At 53.8% G+C, this 16,827-nt stretch overlaps 1 protein-coding gene across 2 annotated transcripts; it reads right to left on the bottom strand.

Annotated features, from left to right (window-relative positions):
* Positions 1 to 37: 37 nt before the first annotated feature.
* Positions 38 to 10,903, bottom strand: INPP5J (inositol polyphosphate-5-phosphatase J). 2 transcript variants are annotated; one of them, XM_017499556.2, is made up of 13 exons: positions 10,379 to 10,903; positions 7,516 to 8,684; positions 7,039 to 7,152; positions 6,808 to 6,916; positions 6,492 to 6,608; positions 5,998 to 6,173; positions 5,469 to 5,580; positions 5,207 to 5,316; positions 4,882 to 5,065; positions 1,482 to 1,619; positions 1,236 to 1,313; positions 1,006 to 1,110; positions 38 to 822 (listed from the first exon to the last, which is right to left on the bottom strand). In XM_017499556.2, exons 1-13 carry the CDS (start codon positions 10,481 to 10,483, stop codon positions 316 to 318), a joined length of 3,024 nt encoding a protein of 1,007 aa, XP_017355045.1. In that variant the 5' UTR covers positions 10,484 to 10,903; the 3' UTR covers positions 38 to 315. The 2 variants fall into 2 exon arrangements, with proteins under 2 accessions (XP_017355045.1, XP_017355046.1); XM_017499557.2 differs by having other exon boundaries at positions 8,623 to 8,684; positions 10,379 to 10,894.
* Between the last annotated feature and the right edge of the window lie 5,924 nt (positions 10,904 to 16,827).

Genomic DNA, 16,827 nt, shown 5'->3' on the forward strand with positions numbered 1-16,827 from the left:
ATCCTAAGACTGCTAACAAGTAGAAAAGAGCCAGGAGTGAGGCTGGAGAATTTAATTCCTAACGGATCACCTCCAGGATTGGGACATCTGCCAGAGTTCCACCATCATCCCAGATGGGGTCTTGGGCGGGGCTTTGCTAGTTGTCACAGTTGAGGTGCCAGGACTGAGTTCTGGGGGATCCCAGCTGTCCACCCCTGGCCAGGACAGAGTGGCAGGTGCAGATATAGCTGGAGCAGCAGCAGGAGAGAGGCAGGTGGGTTTGCAAAAGATTGAGGCAGAATGGTGGTCATCTTGGCCCATCTGCCTACCCAATCCTCAGGGCCCCAGGCCCCCTTCCTCCAGCCCCTGATGGCCCTGGGGACTGGGAGACAGGCTATTGGGGACCGAGGCCTCCTGATCAGGTCCCCAGGAACCGCCACCGCCAGGGTCTACAGTCTCTAGGCGAAAGGCGGGCAGCAGGCCCAGGCTTCGAGGCACAGCTGGTGGGAAGGCCCAGGGGCCAGGCAACCCAGCGGGCCCTTCTTCACTACTGCCCCGGCTACTGCCATCACTGCTCCTGTCAGGAGCCACCCGGGACAGGCAGCGGCTCCGGGGTGAGGGGCTCCGGCTGGCACCACGGCGTTCACGCGATGAGGGCCGTAGGGCAAGACCAGGGAACCTGGCCAGTCCCGGGCTGCGGCTGCGGTGTCGCTTGGACTTGCCAGGACTGGGGCTGCGGGACTTGGGTGCGAGAAGCTCCAGTGTGCTGTCATCCTCTCCCTCTGAGCTGGTGCCTGAGCTGTCTGTGCTGCTGCTGGCTGACTCTGAGGTAGGCAGCGAAATCTGAAGAAAATGCTGGTCACTGGGGTGCCTTGCTCTCCAACCTGACCTCCCAAAGTCTGCCTCTCTCGCTGGCAGATCTTGGGAGGTCAGGTTATTTGTCTGAGCTCAAGGAGCAGAATGTAGGGGCTGTGGCATTTGAAAAAAGTCTTGAGTCACCCCCAGCCCAGCACTCTGGCCACTTACCTGGAAGGGTTCAGTGACGCCGATAAGGATGCTGAGGTTGTGGCTGTAGTAGCCCAGGATGAAGTCGCCATGGCCCCTGGGCAGTGACTCCTCACTGAATGTTACCTGGTGGGCCCGGGGGTACAGGCCCAAGTTGGGATCAGGAAGGCCACCTGAGAGCCCCCAAGCTGAGTCCTGAGGTCCCAAGGGCAACAAGGACTTCCCCGGCCTTTCCCACTCTTTTTAAGTACCTGGTAGGTATTCCCGTCCACATCTTCATGTTTGGCCCACACATAAGCCACATAGTCCTTGCAATGGCGGAAACCCACCTGGGAGATCAGTGTTGTAGAATCAGTGTTGTGATCCTCTAATGTCTGATGCAGCAGTCTCCCAATGTGGCATCAAAATCTGGACAAGCCATAACCCCACCATGCTGTCCAGCTGCTCCTCCAATCCCCTTTCTTCCCTGAGCCGCTGACTCCCACTGCCCCTCTCACCCGGTACAAGCCGATCCAGTCCCAGGAGCTGCGTGCGAACACTGTTTCCATGCGGTACCTCACCACCGCCTGCTCGGGCCACACCCACTCATCTGCCACCTCCAGCCGCACCAGTGGCATGTCGTCCCTGAAGGCAAACTGTCCAGGCAAGGCAGGGGTAGGGGGCCACATCAGGGGATACCTTCTAGTATCCCACACACTTAGGGCTCTTGGGCCTTAGCACAAATTTCCTCAGACAAAGGGCCTTTGAGGTCACTTTACAGACTGGGAAATTGAGGCAGAACAGGTCTAGTATAAATACCAAGCCCTGTGCGGCCTCCCAATCCAGGGCTCCTTCTGCCCACAGCCTTGTTAGGGAGTGAGTGAGACTATAGCTTTGAAGTTAGCAGACCCTGGGTTTGGCTCTGGCTCTGCCATTGACAGGCTGGGTGAGTTCCTCAGCCTCTCTGAATGCCAGGGCCCTCATCTGTAAACTCAGAGACTCTTTTTTTTTGAGATGGAATCTTGCCCTATCACCCAGGCTGGAGTGCAGTGGTGTAATCTCAGTTCACTGCAACCTCCGGCACCATGCCTGGCTAATTTTTATATATTTAGTAGAGGTGGGGTTTCACCATGTTGGCCAGGCTGTTCTTGAACTCCTGACCTCAAATGATCTACCCACCTCAGCCTCCCAAAGTGCTGGTATTACAGGCATGAGCCACCATGCCTGGCCAAACTCAGGGACTCTTATTTCACTCTTGGAGTTATTCAGCAGATTCAGTGAGATACCATTTGTAAAGCATCCCATAAATACCCCAGTATACCAGTAAGTACTCAATAAATGATTTGTCTCTATGCTAGCAAGGAAGACCAATAAAGTCCTATGATGTACTGGGTATTCTGGGGTAAGCTGAATATTCCCGAGCAGGCAAGAAGAGCTCTGGGTGGGAGGATGGAGACCTCAGTCCATTTCCAGGCTCTACCACTAACTCGCCATGTGACCTCGGGCCAGGCTCCAACAATCCCAAGATTCAGTTTCTCCATGAGTCTAAGTACTAAGTGGCTACTATTACCTTGTCATCAGTCCATGAAGGAAAGTTATAACCATGTGTATCCTTTCCCCAAGGTCAACCCAGACCAACCAGGGGTGCCACCTGAATGGGTGGAGCTGCTGAGGTGGCAGGCTGCCAGTATACTGGCTCACCTCTGTCCTTCAGGGAAGGGCTCAGGTGGTGCCAATCCCAGATCTTTGTCTCTTCCCTGTTTACCTAGTTTCAGGTTTCCCTCCCTCAGCTTCTGAGCTGAGTTGTTCCAGAAGTAGCTGGCACATTCTTTCCCTGTTCCTGAGTTCCTAAAAACAGGGGCTGGCAAGGGTAGACCTTTGAAAATGCCCTCCAAGGCCTTGCGGTGTCAAAACCCCTACTGAGCCCTATTCTGATTGCATTGCCTTGGGTAAGAAATTTAAGTTCTCTGAGTCTCAATTTCCCTCACAGTAAAACAAGGAGGAAAGTTGGGACATCTCAGAGCCTGCTGAGGCATTCAAAGGGATGACATATATAAAGTGTGCTACATGGGGCCTGGCATGTAGTATATATTCAATGGGAATTTTTTTTTTTTTTTTTTTTTTTTTTTTGAGATGGAGTCTTGCTCTGTAGCCCAGACTGAAGTACAGTGGCACGATCTTGGCTCACTACACTCTGCCTCCTGGGTTCAAGCAATTCCCCTGCCTCAGCCTCCCGAGTAGCTAGAACTACAGGTGCATGCCACCACGCCCGGCTAATTTTTGTATTTTTACTAGAGACGGGGTTTCACTGTGTTGGCCAGGCTGGTCTCAAACTTCTGACCTTGTGATCCGCCCACCTCAGTCTCCCAGAGTGCTGGGATTACAGGCCTGAGCCACTGTGCCTGGCTGGGAAATGTTTTTAAAGGGACAAAGTCCTGGAGGAGGCAGGAAGGACAAGGTGGGATATCAAAAGGAGTGTTTTTCCAGGTGAGGTTCCTGATTGCAGGTTAAATCTTCATGCCCAACCCTTTTGCCAGAGGTCATGGCAGGCCAAGCATGGGCATATTTCCATTCCCAGCTAAAGACATTGACCAATGTCCCAGTGACTGGCCACGTGACAGAGTTACCAGGAAAAAACATTTTCTGGCCTCTACCGGGCTCCCTCTTATCAGATCAAGAGAATTGAAGAGCCCAGAGTTGGGGTTAAGGGCTGAAAAGATGGGATCTACCCTGCTCTGCCACTGCAGAACCTGTGTATGGTTTGGGGCATGTGCCTACCCCACGAGGAGCCTCCGATCTCACCAGAGAAAAACGGAGTGGACTACATGGTCTCACAGGTCTGGTTCTGACATTCCAGGATTTCCCCTTTTGATGTCGGCAACCAGAAACCTCAATCCTAAATACAATACTAAATTATAGTAACTACTTAAGAGTTCAGCTTTGTATTTTTTATATCTTTGCTCTCCCTCCCCATCACTACACATTCTCATAATGCTTGGCATATGGTAAGACAGTATGTACTCAGTAAATAACGAATGAATGAATATGAATGAATGTTACGTGGAGTTTGATTTTGCTGGTCTTATTATATATCTGAATTTCTTTTTTATTTTTAAGATACTAGTAGTGAAAAAGATGATGTATATGTGAATTTTTTTCTTGGTGGTGGGCACCTGTAATCCCAGTTACTCGGGAGGCTTTGGCAGGAGAATTACTTGAAACCAGGAGGTGGAGGTTGCAGTGGCCGAGATCGCGCCATGCACTCCAGCCTAGGCGACAGAGTGGGACTCCAACTCAAAACAACAACAACAGAAAAAAAAAAAAAACCCACCAAGGGCTGGGTGCAGTTGTTCAAACCTATAATCCTAGCACTTTGGGAGATGAGGCGGGCGGATCACCTGAGGTCAGGAGTTTAAAACCAGCCTAGCCAACATGGTGAAACCCCATCTCTACTAAAATACAAAAATTAGTTGGGCATGATGGCAAGTGCCTGTAATCCCAGTTACTCGGGAGGCTGAGATGGGAGAATTGCTTGAACCCTGGAGACAGTAGTTGCAGTGAGCTGACATCGAGCTACTGCAAGGGTGGCTGAACAAGACTGTATCTCAAAAAGAAAAGAAAAGAAAAAAAGAAAGAAAGAAAAGTAAAGGCATGGGTTCTGAAATCAGACTGGCTTGGGTTCAAATCCTAACTGTTCCTCTTCCTAGCTGTGTGAACCTGGGCAGGTGATGCCATGTGTCTGCGCCTCAGCTTCCTTATCTGAAAATGGAGATCACAACTCCATTCCCCCTCTGTTACAACAAAGGGATGCTGCTGAGGGCAGGTACAAGGGGTTGTACAAAGGGTAATGGAGGCAGGCAGTGGTATATGGAGTTGGGTCTGGGGATATTACGCAGGGAGGATGAGGCCAGAGCTCACCTGCAGGACGAACTGGGCGGCAACAGGCTTGTGGTCACTGACTGTGTATTCCATGTGGCTGCGGTAGCTGTGCTGGGTCACCTGGAGTCGGTGGCTCTCCCGTCCGGAGGGGCTGGGACCCCCACCTGGAGGCTTGACCTTCCACAGGATACGGTCTGTCCATGCTGGCTTCCGTTTCTTGGCGCTGCAGTCAGCAGGGGTACCCCAAGTTTCAGGAGCTGGGGATCAAGGTGCAACCCTCTGCCTTGCCTCCTGCCCCTCTTCCCAAAGTCTTCTGGAGAAGAGCTCAGCCCACTTCACCATCCCATCCTCAGACTGAGCTCACCTGGTATCATATTTGTTGGTACCCACATCAAACTTGAAGGTGGGAGCAAAGTTGAGGGGCCCCTCCTGAAAGCCCTTCAGAATGGGCCAGGTGCTCTTGGCCATGTTGAGCTGTGGGGGGTCCAGGAGGGCAGAATTGGACTACAGCTTGGGCTCTGCCACGCCCAGGGAGGGGGTGGGGCAGGTGAGGACAGGGACGGTAGTCTAAGGTACAGGCGTGTCCTGGGACATGCTCTGTGTGCTTCTAGGGCCAAGGACCCCACCTGGTCCTTCTCCCAGAGCTGATGGAGCTGGTCAGTGTCGATGGCAAACTTGACAAAGTGCAGGTCATAGCTCTCAATGCGGAAGTTCAGGTCCCCGAACCAGAACACGAGGCTGTTTGGGGTGGAGGATGGGGGGATGTGGGGGCGGCGGTGAGTGTCGACGGGTCCATGGGGGTAAGAGCTCAGCCCAGATCCTTCCAGGCCCCATCCAACCCGAGAGGATGTGGTGAGTGGGTGAGTGGTGCCAGAGCCTCCAGCCCGCCAAAGAGCAGATAGGGAGCAGGGCAAGTGGTCTACAGGAAATTAGATTCTGACCTTCAGCAAGGCCCTGCCCCTTAGCAAAGTTCCATCCTACAGGCTCCTCCCCTCTCCATCCAACTGTTCTCTGCTTTCGGGTTCTTACTAGTGGTTTGGGTGGTCGCTTACCCCCATAGGCCCCGCCTCTCTGCATAAGCCCCACCCAAGCTGGTAGAAAAACCCCCATCACTAGCCCCAGCCAAGTTCCATTTGGCCCCACCCCAGCCCATACTCATGATCGAGGATGCCCTGTGCGCCGGGGCCTTGGAACTGCTGGAGGCTGAGGATGGTCTGGAAGTTGTCCTTGCGCTGCTCCGCCTTGTCCATATGTGCGGGCAAGTGGCAGTTCAGGAAGCAGAGCATGTGCCCGAAGGCCGCCAGGCGCACGCTTACGCCACCCTTGTTACCCTAGGGAGGCAAGTTGGGCGGCTTATGGGCGGGGCTTAGGCCCAGAGTTGAGGCATTGGGGCGGGGGTTAGAGAGGAGAGGCGGGTGGAAGGTGGGTGGGTCCTAGGGAAATGAGGAACAACAATGGGACACAGAAATGGGAGAGAAAAGGGCACTACGGAGGAATAGGGTGTGGTACTGGGCAGTGCATGGGGAGGGGTGGGCCTCAGGGTAAAGGGTGGGGAATGGGAAGGGGACCTTGCGGGTGCGTTGGGCCCGGGGACTAATCTAGGACGCCCTACGTGTCCCATTCCCTTCTGGGTCTGCTCGCAGGCTCACCCAGTAGCCGCCCAGGCCAGTGCGTGTGCAGTCGGTCTGCACATCTCTCAGGAAGGGCAGGTGGTAGTACTTGGCGAACAGCAGCAGGATGACACCCTGCATCCTCACTGAACTCACCTGCGGTGGGAGGCCACGTGGCTGGGGGACAGAATACGACTCCTCCACCCTCGCACCCACCTTCAGGTCTGCTCCTCCACCCACCCATGTCATGGACCCGGCCACAGACGCCCAGCGGGCCCCACAGTGAGGCAGGGTACAGCTGGAGCCAGGAATTCAGCAGGGTCTCTGGCGGTCTAGTGGGTGAGGGGGGCGTTACCAGCACGAAGTTGAAGGGCCCAAGCGCATCCATGAACAGCTCACTCCACTGGTCGGTGAAGAGAGCATCCTTGAGTCGCTTATTGATCATGGAGTTCACTTCCTGCAACCTGAGGGGTGGGAATGGGGTGGCCATCAGATTGGAGAGGCACCCTAGAAGCCCCTGCCATGGATAGAGGGCCCGGAAGGCCTGAGGGTCTCAGGAGGGGGTCCACATGCTCTGCCACCTCACCCTATGGCGATCATGTCTGCGCCGTCACTGTCGTCACCACCGCCCAGGTGGAGGAGGGATGTGACATCGTCTGGGGGCATGGCGGTGCCCACGTTCCATGTGACCACCGTGATCCTGCGGGCAGGGGCATATGAGAGCTTAGTCCTGGCACCACTCCCTCACCCTCAAACTTCCTTTCACAGGACTCCCTGGGAACTAAACGGAGGCAGGTGTGGGCGAAAGCCCTAAGAAGGACCCACAGGAGGCCCGCATCTTGTCCCCCTGCCACACTGTCCCTGGGGAGATCAACTGAGATGGGGCAAGTTCCTCAGGAGGGGTTACTGTCTTCCGAGGGTCTCGGAGTAGGCCCAGCAACCCCCACCCCAAAGACTCTTCGTCAGAGAGGGAAACTGAGGTAGAGCAGGCCATCTACCCTGGAAGAATGTCTAACCTCAGAGCTAAGCCCCAGCCACCTTTCTTGGGAGAGGGCCCCCTCACCGGAAGCCGGGGTCGCTCTTGCAGGTAGGCTGAGCTGACCAAGGGGAGGAAGACGGGGTGGATATAGAAGGGGAGGTGGTGACTGGGGCTGAGGCTTCTTGGGCCTGAAGGTTGGGGCTCAGGCACCTGCCAGGCCCTGTACTCTGGGTGCCAAGCCTTGGGAGAGCCATCTCAGGGGCTGGGGGAACACAGGGAGAGCGGTTGGGGGAGCGGCTTGGGGAACGGCTGGGTGATCGGGGTGGCTTGGGCAGAGGTGGGGGCACAGTCTGGCCTGAGGAGGTCCCAGGCCGAAAGGTGGGGGACAGAAGTCCAGGGGAGCGGGTCCCAGGCTCTGGAGGACCCTGGCCCACATCAAAGGGCAAGGTCTGGGGTGGCCGTGACAAAACAGGACCCTCGGGGCTGCTGTGGAGGGCCTCAGGCCGGGCTCGGAAGGAAGGGGAGAGCCGAGGCTCTGGGGAGGTTTGGATGGAGGGTGGGGAGCCTGTAGGACCAGATGTCTGAGCTGGAGGCTGGAGATGCCCCTCAGAAGCGGGTAGAGGTCTAGGGGCTGGGGCATCCCTCTGTCTAGCTGATGTCTGTCCCACAGAGGCTGGGGCTGATGCCATGGAGGCTGGAGCCAGGGCCTGCTCCTGAGAGGGAGACAGAGCTGGACTAGGCACTGGGGACGGGGTAGAGGTGAGTTCTGGGGGCTGCTCCTCAGAAACCAGGGCCAGGCTCAGGCCAGAGGCTGCCAGTGTTGGCTTGGGTCCCACGGAGGCAGGAGGCTCCTGCTTCTGGTCTCTGGAGGTTGGGGCCAGACTGGGCCCTAGGGTGCCTGGGGGAGATCTCGGCCCTGCTGAGGCAGACATCACCAGCTGCCCCAGGGACGTCGGAGCCAGGACTGAGCCTGTGGTCACTGGGGGAGGCTTTGGTCCAGCTGAGGCAGACATCACCAGCTGGCCCACAGATGTTGGGGCCAGGCTGGAGCTGCGGTGGGCAGGAGCTGTTTTCTGCCCTCCAGGGGTACACAGTGGAGCCAGGATTGCTTGGGGAGATGCCAGAGCCAGCCTCGGTCCTTCTGAGGAAGCTGACGTAGCTGCTCGTGGCCCCACAGGTGCCAGGGCCAACCTTGGTTCCAAGGGTCTTAGTGCTGCGCTCTTCTTTGCTGGGAGCTGAAAATTTGAGTCCACCTTGTGGAGGACAAGTCAAAGGTTCAGAGTGACCCTAACCAGGACATTGGGCCCCAACTTTCATATAGACCCTGGCAGATTTTATCTAGCTAAGAAAGGCACATCTTTCCAAGGAAGTTCTTCCTACTATCTCACCTCCATCTATTCTGCTGCAGGTCAACTTCTGTCTTGGAGGAGATAGGACACAAAACCCCATCCCCTCCTTTAAATCTGAAACCTCTTTCACAGATGGGGAAACTGAGATCCTGACTCAAATGAGGCAGAGTGTGAACTTTAACCTGAGGACTTGCCTTGCCTTCCTGGCTGGCACCCACACCCTGCTTGTTCTGGGCAGCTTCCCTGGGCAACCCTCCCACTGCAGTCCCTGGAGCTCCCCCAGCCATGGTTACTGACCTGACATCCCAGGTCTGGGCACACTGGGTGCAGCCTGTTTCTTTTATTTTTTTATTGCCAAGATACAGACCTATGGGTATAGCCTGTTAAATACCTCTCCCTTCTGTCCTTCATGATGCCCAGGAACCCTCATGTCCTCACCACCCCCTAAACATCCCAAACCCCTTGGTTACAGCCCTCTCTGTTCTCTCACCCATTCCCAGAGCTCCATGAAGCAGCCAGAGCTGGGGGCTGAGACTGGCTGTGTAGATTCAAAGCCCAGCTCTGTGTGACCTTAGGCAAGCACCTCTCTGCCCACGGCCTCAGTTTCTCTGTCTGTAAAATGAAGGGATGGGGTCTAGGCTCCCTGGCCACATTATGTTCTGGGGAATCTTTGTCTCACATCGTTTGCATTTATGAGCCCAACATTTGCTAGAATTCCATCTAGCCAGCATTCAGAGCAAGTCCAGGATTTTAACTTGATCCTGATGTCACATCTCTCTGTGCCCAGGTTGTGCCCTCTTATATCCTCCACTTTCTCCCCTACCTGAAAGGACAGGCAAGGAAGTATCGCCTTTACGTCTGGCAGGTGGGCAGAGGGGAGTAACGGAGTCCTGCAGGGACCTCTCCTCCTTCCCCATCTATTCTCTCTTTCTGATGTCCCTTATCTCCAGAAGACAGGATAAAGTGTCCTTTGCCAAGGAGGGCAGAAGAAGGTCTACACTTGCCCCAGGGTTGCTCTGGGTCAGGTAACAGAGCCCAGGGAGCCCCTGCCCTCAGAGATGCAGTTCTGTCTCTGTCCCATGTCCTTCTCGGTTCAGAGTACCTAAAACTCCATCTCCACCTCCCTTCTCAAACTCAGTTCTTTGAGGCTGCGTTTTAGGCACCCTCCTTGGCTCCAAGTGCCACACTGTGTGCCGGCTTCCCTGCAACCACCACGCCGCCTCCAGCACTAACAACTTAGCCATCCCAGATGTCACAGTTTTAGTCTTCAGCGACAAGCCCCCTCATTTTGCATTGGTTCAAAGAGGAAAAGCAACTTGCCCAAGGTCACACAGCAAAGCCGGAGCACAGCTGGTTCCTCTGACACCCAGACCAGGGCTCTCCCGCGGGCTCCTGGAAATGGCTAACTTCATCTCTCTCCGGGCATCCTGTCAGTGCCCCTCAGCCCCCAGGGTGCTCTCTTCACCCAGCCCCTGCTCAGTAAGCAGAGGAAAGTACCAGCCCCTCAGTTAGGAGCACCAGGGTGCCTGCAGTGTATGTGGGGGGGTGTGGAACCAGAGATCAGGAAAGCGAGGGATGCTGAGTCTCAGGGGTCTTACCTTGGAGGGTGCCCCAGTTTGGGCAACACCCTGGGGCATGGGCAGGGGACCCAGGCCAGTCCGTGTCCCTGGCCTCCTGCTGCCCCTGCTGCTCTGGCCCTCCATGTCTGCAGCCCCAGCAGCCTGGGCTCCCTCGGGCTCCTGCTCCAGCTCCACTGCTCCCAGGAACCAGTGATGTCATCAGCCATTTCAACCTGCTGAGAATTTAAAGGCACAGGCTCCCACTTCCCAGCCTGGAGGAGGCCACAGCAAGGTGGCTACCCCCTGGGAATCCTTCAAGCTGGCTGCTGAGGCTGGAACTGCTAGCGGGCGGGGGGAGGAGAGTGTACCCATCTGCCTGGCCCAGGTCCCAATTGGCAGGATGAAGGAGGCTGTCTGTCCACCCCCACCTTTCTGCCGTAGGCCTGGCCACCCCTTTGCTACCGGGTGGGGCAATAACACACCTGCCTTAAGGTAGGACAGGTGGTTCAGAGGTCAGCACCCTCTCCAGGGCCTCAGAGACAACTGAGTCCTTGCCCTGATCTTGTGACCTTCCTGACTCCCTGCCAGCTCAGAGCTTGCCCTGGCCCCCACCCTTGCCCCATTTTCAGGTCTTGGTGCCACCCCCACCACCCGCCCCAGGTTCTATCCTTCCCAACCCAGAACCAGACACTCAGGCTCCTGCCACTGCAGTCCTTTCCCATCTCGGGCCTCAGCACCAGCCCCTCCTCTTCTGCAGACACCTAGCTGCCCTCAGATGTCCCCACAGCCGGGCCTGACCCAGCCCCGCTTCTCTCAGCTTTCCCCTCTCCAGTATTCGCTGGGTGTGGTTTGGGTGGGGGACTTGCTCAAGGTCACCTGGTGAACCGAGGAGGTCTCCTGTGTTTCGGTGAGAAAACTTAGTGACCCAAGACTAGCACAAGCCCTTTGGGGTATCTAGGAGAAGGGAACTTAGGTGGAGAAGGGCCCAGCAGTAGGGTAACAGACTGGCAAGAGAGTTAAAAGCAGGCCTGAGAACTGCAGCCAGGACCCAGCCCAGGGCATGGTCCTCAACAGGTCTAAGGGAGTGTTTGTTGAATTAATAAATGAATGAGAAGAGTGAACGGGTGACGAGGGTCAGAGTGGGTCAGGGATGGCTGTGGACTCTCTGTGTCTGATGGCTTAGAGGGCAGTGATCCCACCCACTTTAGGCAGAAAATGTTCAGTGTTCTGTGTGCAGAGCTGCCTGTTAACCAACATGGAGCATCTCTATGGGCCTGTGCAGTCTCCTACGTGAAGGCAGACGCCTCACTTTCCCCTCCTGAATGCACTTCCTACCTCTGCTTGACTGTCTGGAGTTCTAATCTGTATTTTCAGGCCAACATCTCTGCTGGAATTTGCAGGGGCAGAGATTCAGGCCATATTAGGTGTTGGGGTAGAAAGGTCTTTGGACAGTGATGATGGAGATGGTGACAGTGGTGACGGGGAAGGTGACAGTGGTAGATGTGATAATTTATGTAATTATGATGATGGAAGTGGGGGGCTGGCAGTGGTAGTGGTGAAGGTGGTGGAGGTGATGGCAGAGACAGAGGTGGTGGTGGTACCAACACTGAGGATGGTGTTGTGTTAATGGAAGAGGTAGCAGTGGGGTTGGAGGTGGCAGTCAGGATATGAAAATAGACATGGTGGTGAGGCTCAGGTCACCAGAAAGAGAAGGAAGATTCAAAGTCATCCTGCCTCATCCCCTGACTCCTGTTTTATAAATAAGAAAATGGGAGCCCCTGGGCGGGGCACGGTGGCTCATGCCTGTAATCCTAGCACTTTGGGAGGCCGAAGTGGGCGGATCACTTGAGGTCAGGAGTTTGAGACCAGCCTAGTCAACATGGCAAAACCCCATCTCCACTAAAAATACAAAAATTAGCTGGGTATGGTGGCACACACCTGTAATCCCAGCTACTTGGGAGGCTGAGGCAGGAGAACTGTTTGAACCCAGGAGGCAGAGGTTGCAGTGAGCCAAGATCGAACCACTGCACTCCAGGCTGGGCGACAGAGCGAGACTCTGTCTCAAAAAAATAAATAAATAAATAAATAAATAAATAAATAAATAAAATAAATAAAAAAGAAAGAAAAGAAAATGGGAGCCCCCAAGACTATGACTACTCAGCTTCTGATGCAATCCTGGAGGGAATGGGAATGGGGGCAGATCAGGCCTCTGGGACCAGTCCTAGGGCTCAGCCATCTAAGGCTGGGACACGGGCATCAGTACCCTTTGGAAGTCAGGCAAATGTCATGCAAATGTGTCTAGAGAGGGTTCCTTTGCCTCAGGAGGGTGACCCAGGATTTCCCACCACCAGCTCCCTGAGCTCAGACCCTGCAGGGGACTTTGCTTCTGGTCCCACCCCTGTCTTACTTGAGGGGGTCACTCTGATTCCCAATTTGTGTAAGGGAAATCAAAACAACAGACACCTTCTAAATTTGCTGGTGAAGATTAAACAGGATAACATATATGAAATGTTTAGCATAGAGCCTGGCACAGCAAGCTCTCCATAAAGGCGGCTGCTCTGTATTGATCATCATCATCATCACCATTGACTTCAGCCTGCCCATTTGGTGGATGCTGAAACTGAGGCTGAGAGTGGTTACACTCCTGGGAGGACAAGGAAGGGGCTCTAAGACCCAAGCCTGGCCTTGTCAGGAGAAGGGGGTTGGGGGCGGACCCCAGCTGAAAAGGGAGTGAGTTGGAGCTATATTTGAGCTCCTGGTGCGATGACTAAGGAGGTTGATAACAGGCTCTGGGGCTCAGGGCGGCAGGCTGGGGGCCGCTGTCAGGGAGAACCGCCCCCCTGGAGACGGCTGTCTCAGGAGGCCCTTTCTGGCTCCCTCCTTGCCCTCACTCTGGGCAGGGTGGGATGGTGTACTGAGGTAGGGGGCAGGGCTCACCCAGCCCACCCCTGAAAACTCAGGGCTGTCCTTCAGGCTGTGTGGGCAGGGATAGGAAGGGAGGATGCTAGCAGGAGATGGTGTATCCGTTACTCTCCATACTAACCCTTCAAGGTTGGTAATGAGGCCCCATTGGACAGAGGAAGAAACCGAGGCCCAGGGATCATACAACCCAGTAGAGAGAGGACAGAGCCTGGAGCTCCTAGAGAGGCGGTGGATAATTCTCCCCAACAGAGGAGCTGACTGTCGAACCCCTTCTTTGAAGGAGAGTCCATGGTTGCCAAATTGAAGAAGAGAAATGCCCTGGCAGGAAAGCAGAGAGAACAGCAGGTACAAAGCATGGACGGGGAAGGATGGTTCTGGCTGTGAAAGGATACATGTGCCCTCTGGCCCTTTGGCTCAGAGTAAACACACCAGGAGCAGGGAAGGGAGAGAAGTCTTTTTCCTGTCTCTTTCTCCCTCCTTTTCCTCAGTCCACTTTCCAGGGGCACCCGAGGATTACAATGGTTCTGAAGGCTCTGTCCTCCTTCCTTACCCTCCCTGGTCACCCAGACCCAGGCCAACCATGAGGGAGGTCATGCTGTGGTTACCATCTGGGAAGGTGTAGACGCTGATACAGGATATTGTGGGAAGGTGAAAGAGGGTTTTATCAGGGAGGGCTTCCCTGAGGAAGAAGTATACGGGGCACAAAGGAGCATTTCCTCTGCCGAGGCTTCACTCCAGGGTTTCTTATTGGTAACAAGTGTCACATGTTATGTCCCCGGCACTTCATTCTCACCCTGAGGCAGATGTCATCATCACTCCCATTCTGCCACTCAGGAAATGGGCTGGAGGAGGAGTGACTTTCCCAAGGTCACACAGCTGGGGCTGAGCTCAGGCATCCTTCCTCCCTCTCTTCGGCTCCCCCTCCTCCCAGGCAGCCCAGCACCCGCTGTCAGCTGCTCTGAAGTGAGTGGCTATTTTTATTCTGGTGCGAGGGGATCTCAAGCAGCAGAGCCATGTAGGTTAGAGGCTCTAGGACACTCGGCCTCAGCAGGCCAGGGGAAACTTCCTGCAGCCACCAGACCCTGCTAAGCTTGCCCGGGGGCTCTCATTCCTTGCAGACTGACCTGCTCTGGGCTCCCATGCCTCCAGAAACTTCTTTACTGGAGCTCAGAACAGAGCATGGAACCAGATTAAGCCCTGGTCATGGTCCTGATCCTCTAACTTGAACCCTACTCTTGGTGTTGACTGAGCCCTAATTTTATGCCAAGACTGAGCCTCTACTCCAGCTCTTGACTGAGCTCTGACATCACCTCAGAATGAACCCTGACTCTAGTCACATACTGATCTAAGCCTGAATTAGGCTGATCCCAACTTGAGACCTTGGTTCCAGGCCCAGATCAAGCCCTTCTGCTACTCTAAGACTGAGCCTTAGTCACAGACTGAATTCTAGCCCCAGCCCAGACTAACTCTTGTTTTAGACTGAACCCTGACTCTGGCAGACGACCGAGCCCTAATCTTGGTCAAAGACTGAGTCCTGAGCCTAATCATTGACTGAACTCTGACCACAGACTGAATTCTGACCCTGGATCATGCAATTCTGATCACACACTGAGCCCTAACAGTAGACTGTGCCCTGAATCTGGTCACAGACTGAGCCCTGAACTTAGTCTTTGACTGAGCCATGATCCTGATCATATACTGAAGACTAAGCCCAATTATTGACTGAGCCCTGAATCTAGCCCTAGGCTATGGACTAGTCAACTAAGGACTGACTTAGACCCTGTCTGAGCCTGACCCCATTACAGACTAAACCCCAACCTCAGCCCCACCCGAGGAAGACTGCTGGCCTAAATTACATGCTGCTACATAAGAGTTATGGATTACGGGCAGAGATCTGTCTTGGGAGATCTTAGGCTTCCCATGCTGCTGATGCCAACATGTTCCTGGTACTTTTATGGTCACAGTCTCCACCGCTGGTTCCACTGGCTGTTTGGTCAACCCTCAGCAGGCCAAGCTGTGGCCTGTAGGGGCCACAGTATCCAGGCTAATGCAATGAGAGTGGCTTGGTGGCATCTGTCCAGCGAACAACCAGGGCCCATGGAGTACTGGGGTTTGGCTCTGCCGGCAGAAAAAACGACTCTGTGGGGCCTCTGGCTTTAGTCACTCTGAGGCCCTTGCTGGGGTAGGGGTTGGAGTAGAGGGAAATAGTGGGAAATGTCCCATTATTTTTGTAAACAAAGTTTACTGTTTGTGTTTAGGTAATCCATGCTCATTATATAAAAGACCGAAGGAAAACATTTACCTATAATTTCATCCACCAAGAAATAATCATTCTGACTTTTTGGATTGTTTCCTTACAGATATTTTTTTTGTTGGGGGGTCTAAGTGTATATATTTATATATGCATGTTGTACATAATATGCATATATATTTATAGACATGTATATTTACATATATGTTATATATTATATACATATATTTATTACTATTTTTTGAGACAGAGTCTCACTCTGTTGCTCAGGCTGGAGTGCAGTGGCATGATCTTGGCTCACTGCAACTTCTACCTCCTGGGTCCAAGCAATTCTCCTGCCTCAGCCTCCTGAGTAGCTGGGATTACAGGAATGTACCACTATGCCCAGGTAATTTTTGTATTTGTAGTAGAGACAGGATTTTGCCATGTTGGCCAGGCTGGTCTTGAACTCTTGGCCTCAAGTGATCCACCCACCTTGGCCTTCCAAGTGTTGGGATTACAGGCGTGAGCCACTGGCCTATACGTTTTATAAAACTGGTTGGTTACTGTCCAGCAACACAGTAGGGTTAAGATTAGGATCCTGTTAAAATTGCAGCCCAGCCAGCGCAGTGGCTCACACTTGTAATCCCAGCTCTTTGGGAGGCCGAGGCAGGTGGATTATGAGGTCAAGAGTTTGAGACCGATCTGGCCAACATAGTAAAACCCCATACCTACTAAAAATACAAAAAATTAGCCAGGTGTGGTGGTATATACCTGTAATCCCAGCTACTCGGGAGGCTGAGGCAGGAGAATTGTATGAACCTGGGAGGCGGAGGTTGCAGTGAGCCGAGATGGCACCATTGCACTCCAGCCAGGGCAACAGCATGAGGCTCCGTCTCAAAAAAAAAAAAAAAGAAAAAGATTGCAGCCCATCTTCTTAACAGGAATATGATGGACCCCACACACAGCTTCAGGAATGGGTTCCAGTTGGTTAAGCAGGTGAGCAATTCCCATTTCCCCAGGCACATGATTAGATCATGAATGGACTAGCGAGATATAAGGAAATTTTTGCTCGGGGCTTTTGGGAAAGAAAGCTTATTTTCTCTCTGAGGAGGTTGCCAAAAAAGATGATCTCCCCTCCATTTGATCTAAATGAAGAGGCCAATGGCTCTAGTTACTATTGGCAGCCATCTTGACACCATGCAGAAAATTGGTCTACTGATAAACTGACATTATGGAAAGCAGAATGGAGAGACACCTGGTTTTGGTGACTTCATTAGCTGGATCAAACCTCATCTGAAACCCTATCTGCCAATGGACTTTTTTTTTTTTTTTT

This window comes from Cebus imitator, unplaced genomic scaffold (assembly GCF_001604975.1).
Source record: "Cebus imitator isolate Cc_AM_T3 unplaced genomic scaffold, Cebus_imitator-1.0 Scaffold258, whole genome shotgun sequence".
Classification (NCBI taxonomy): domain Eukaryota; kingdom Metazoa; phylum Chordata; class Mammalia; order Primates; family Cebidae; genus Cebus; species Cebus imitator.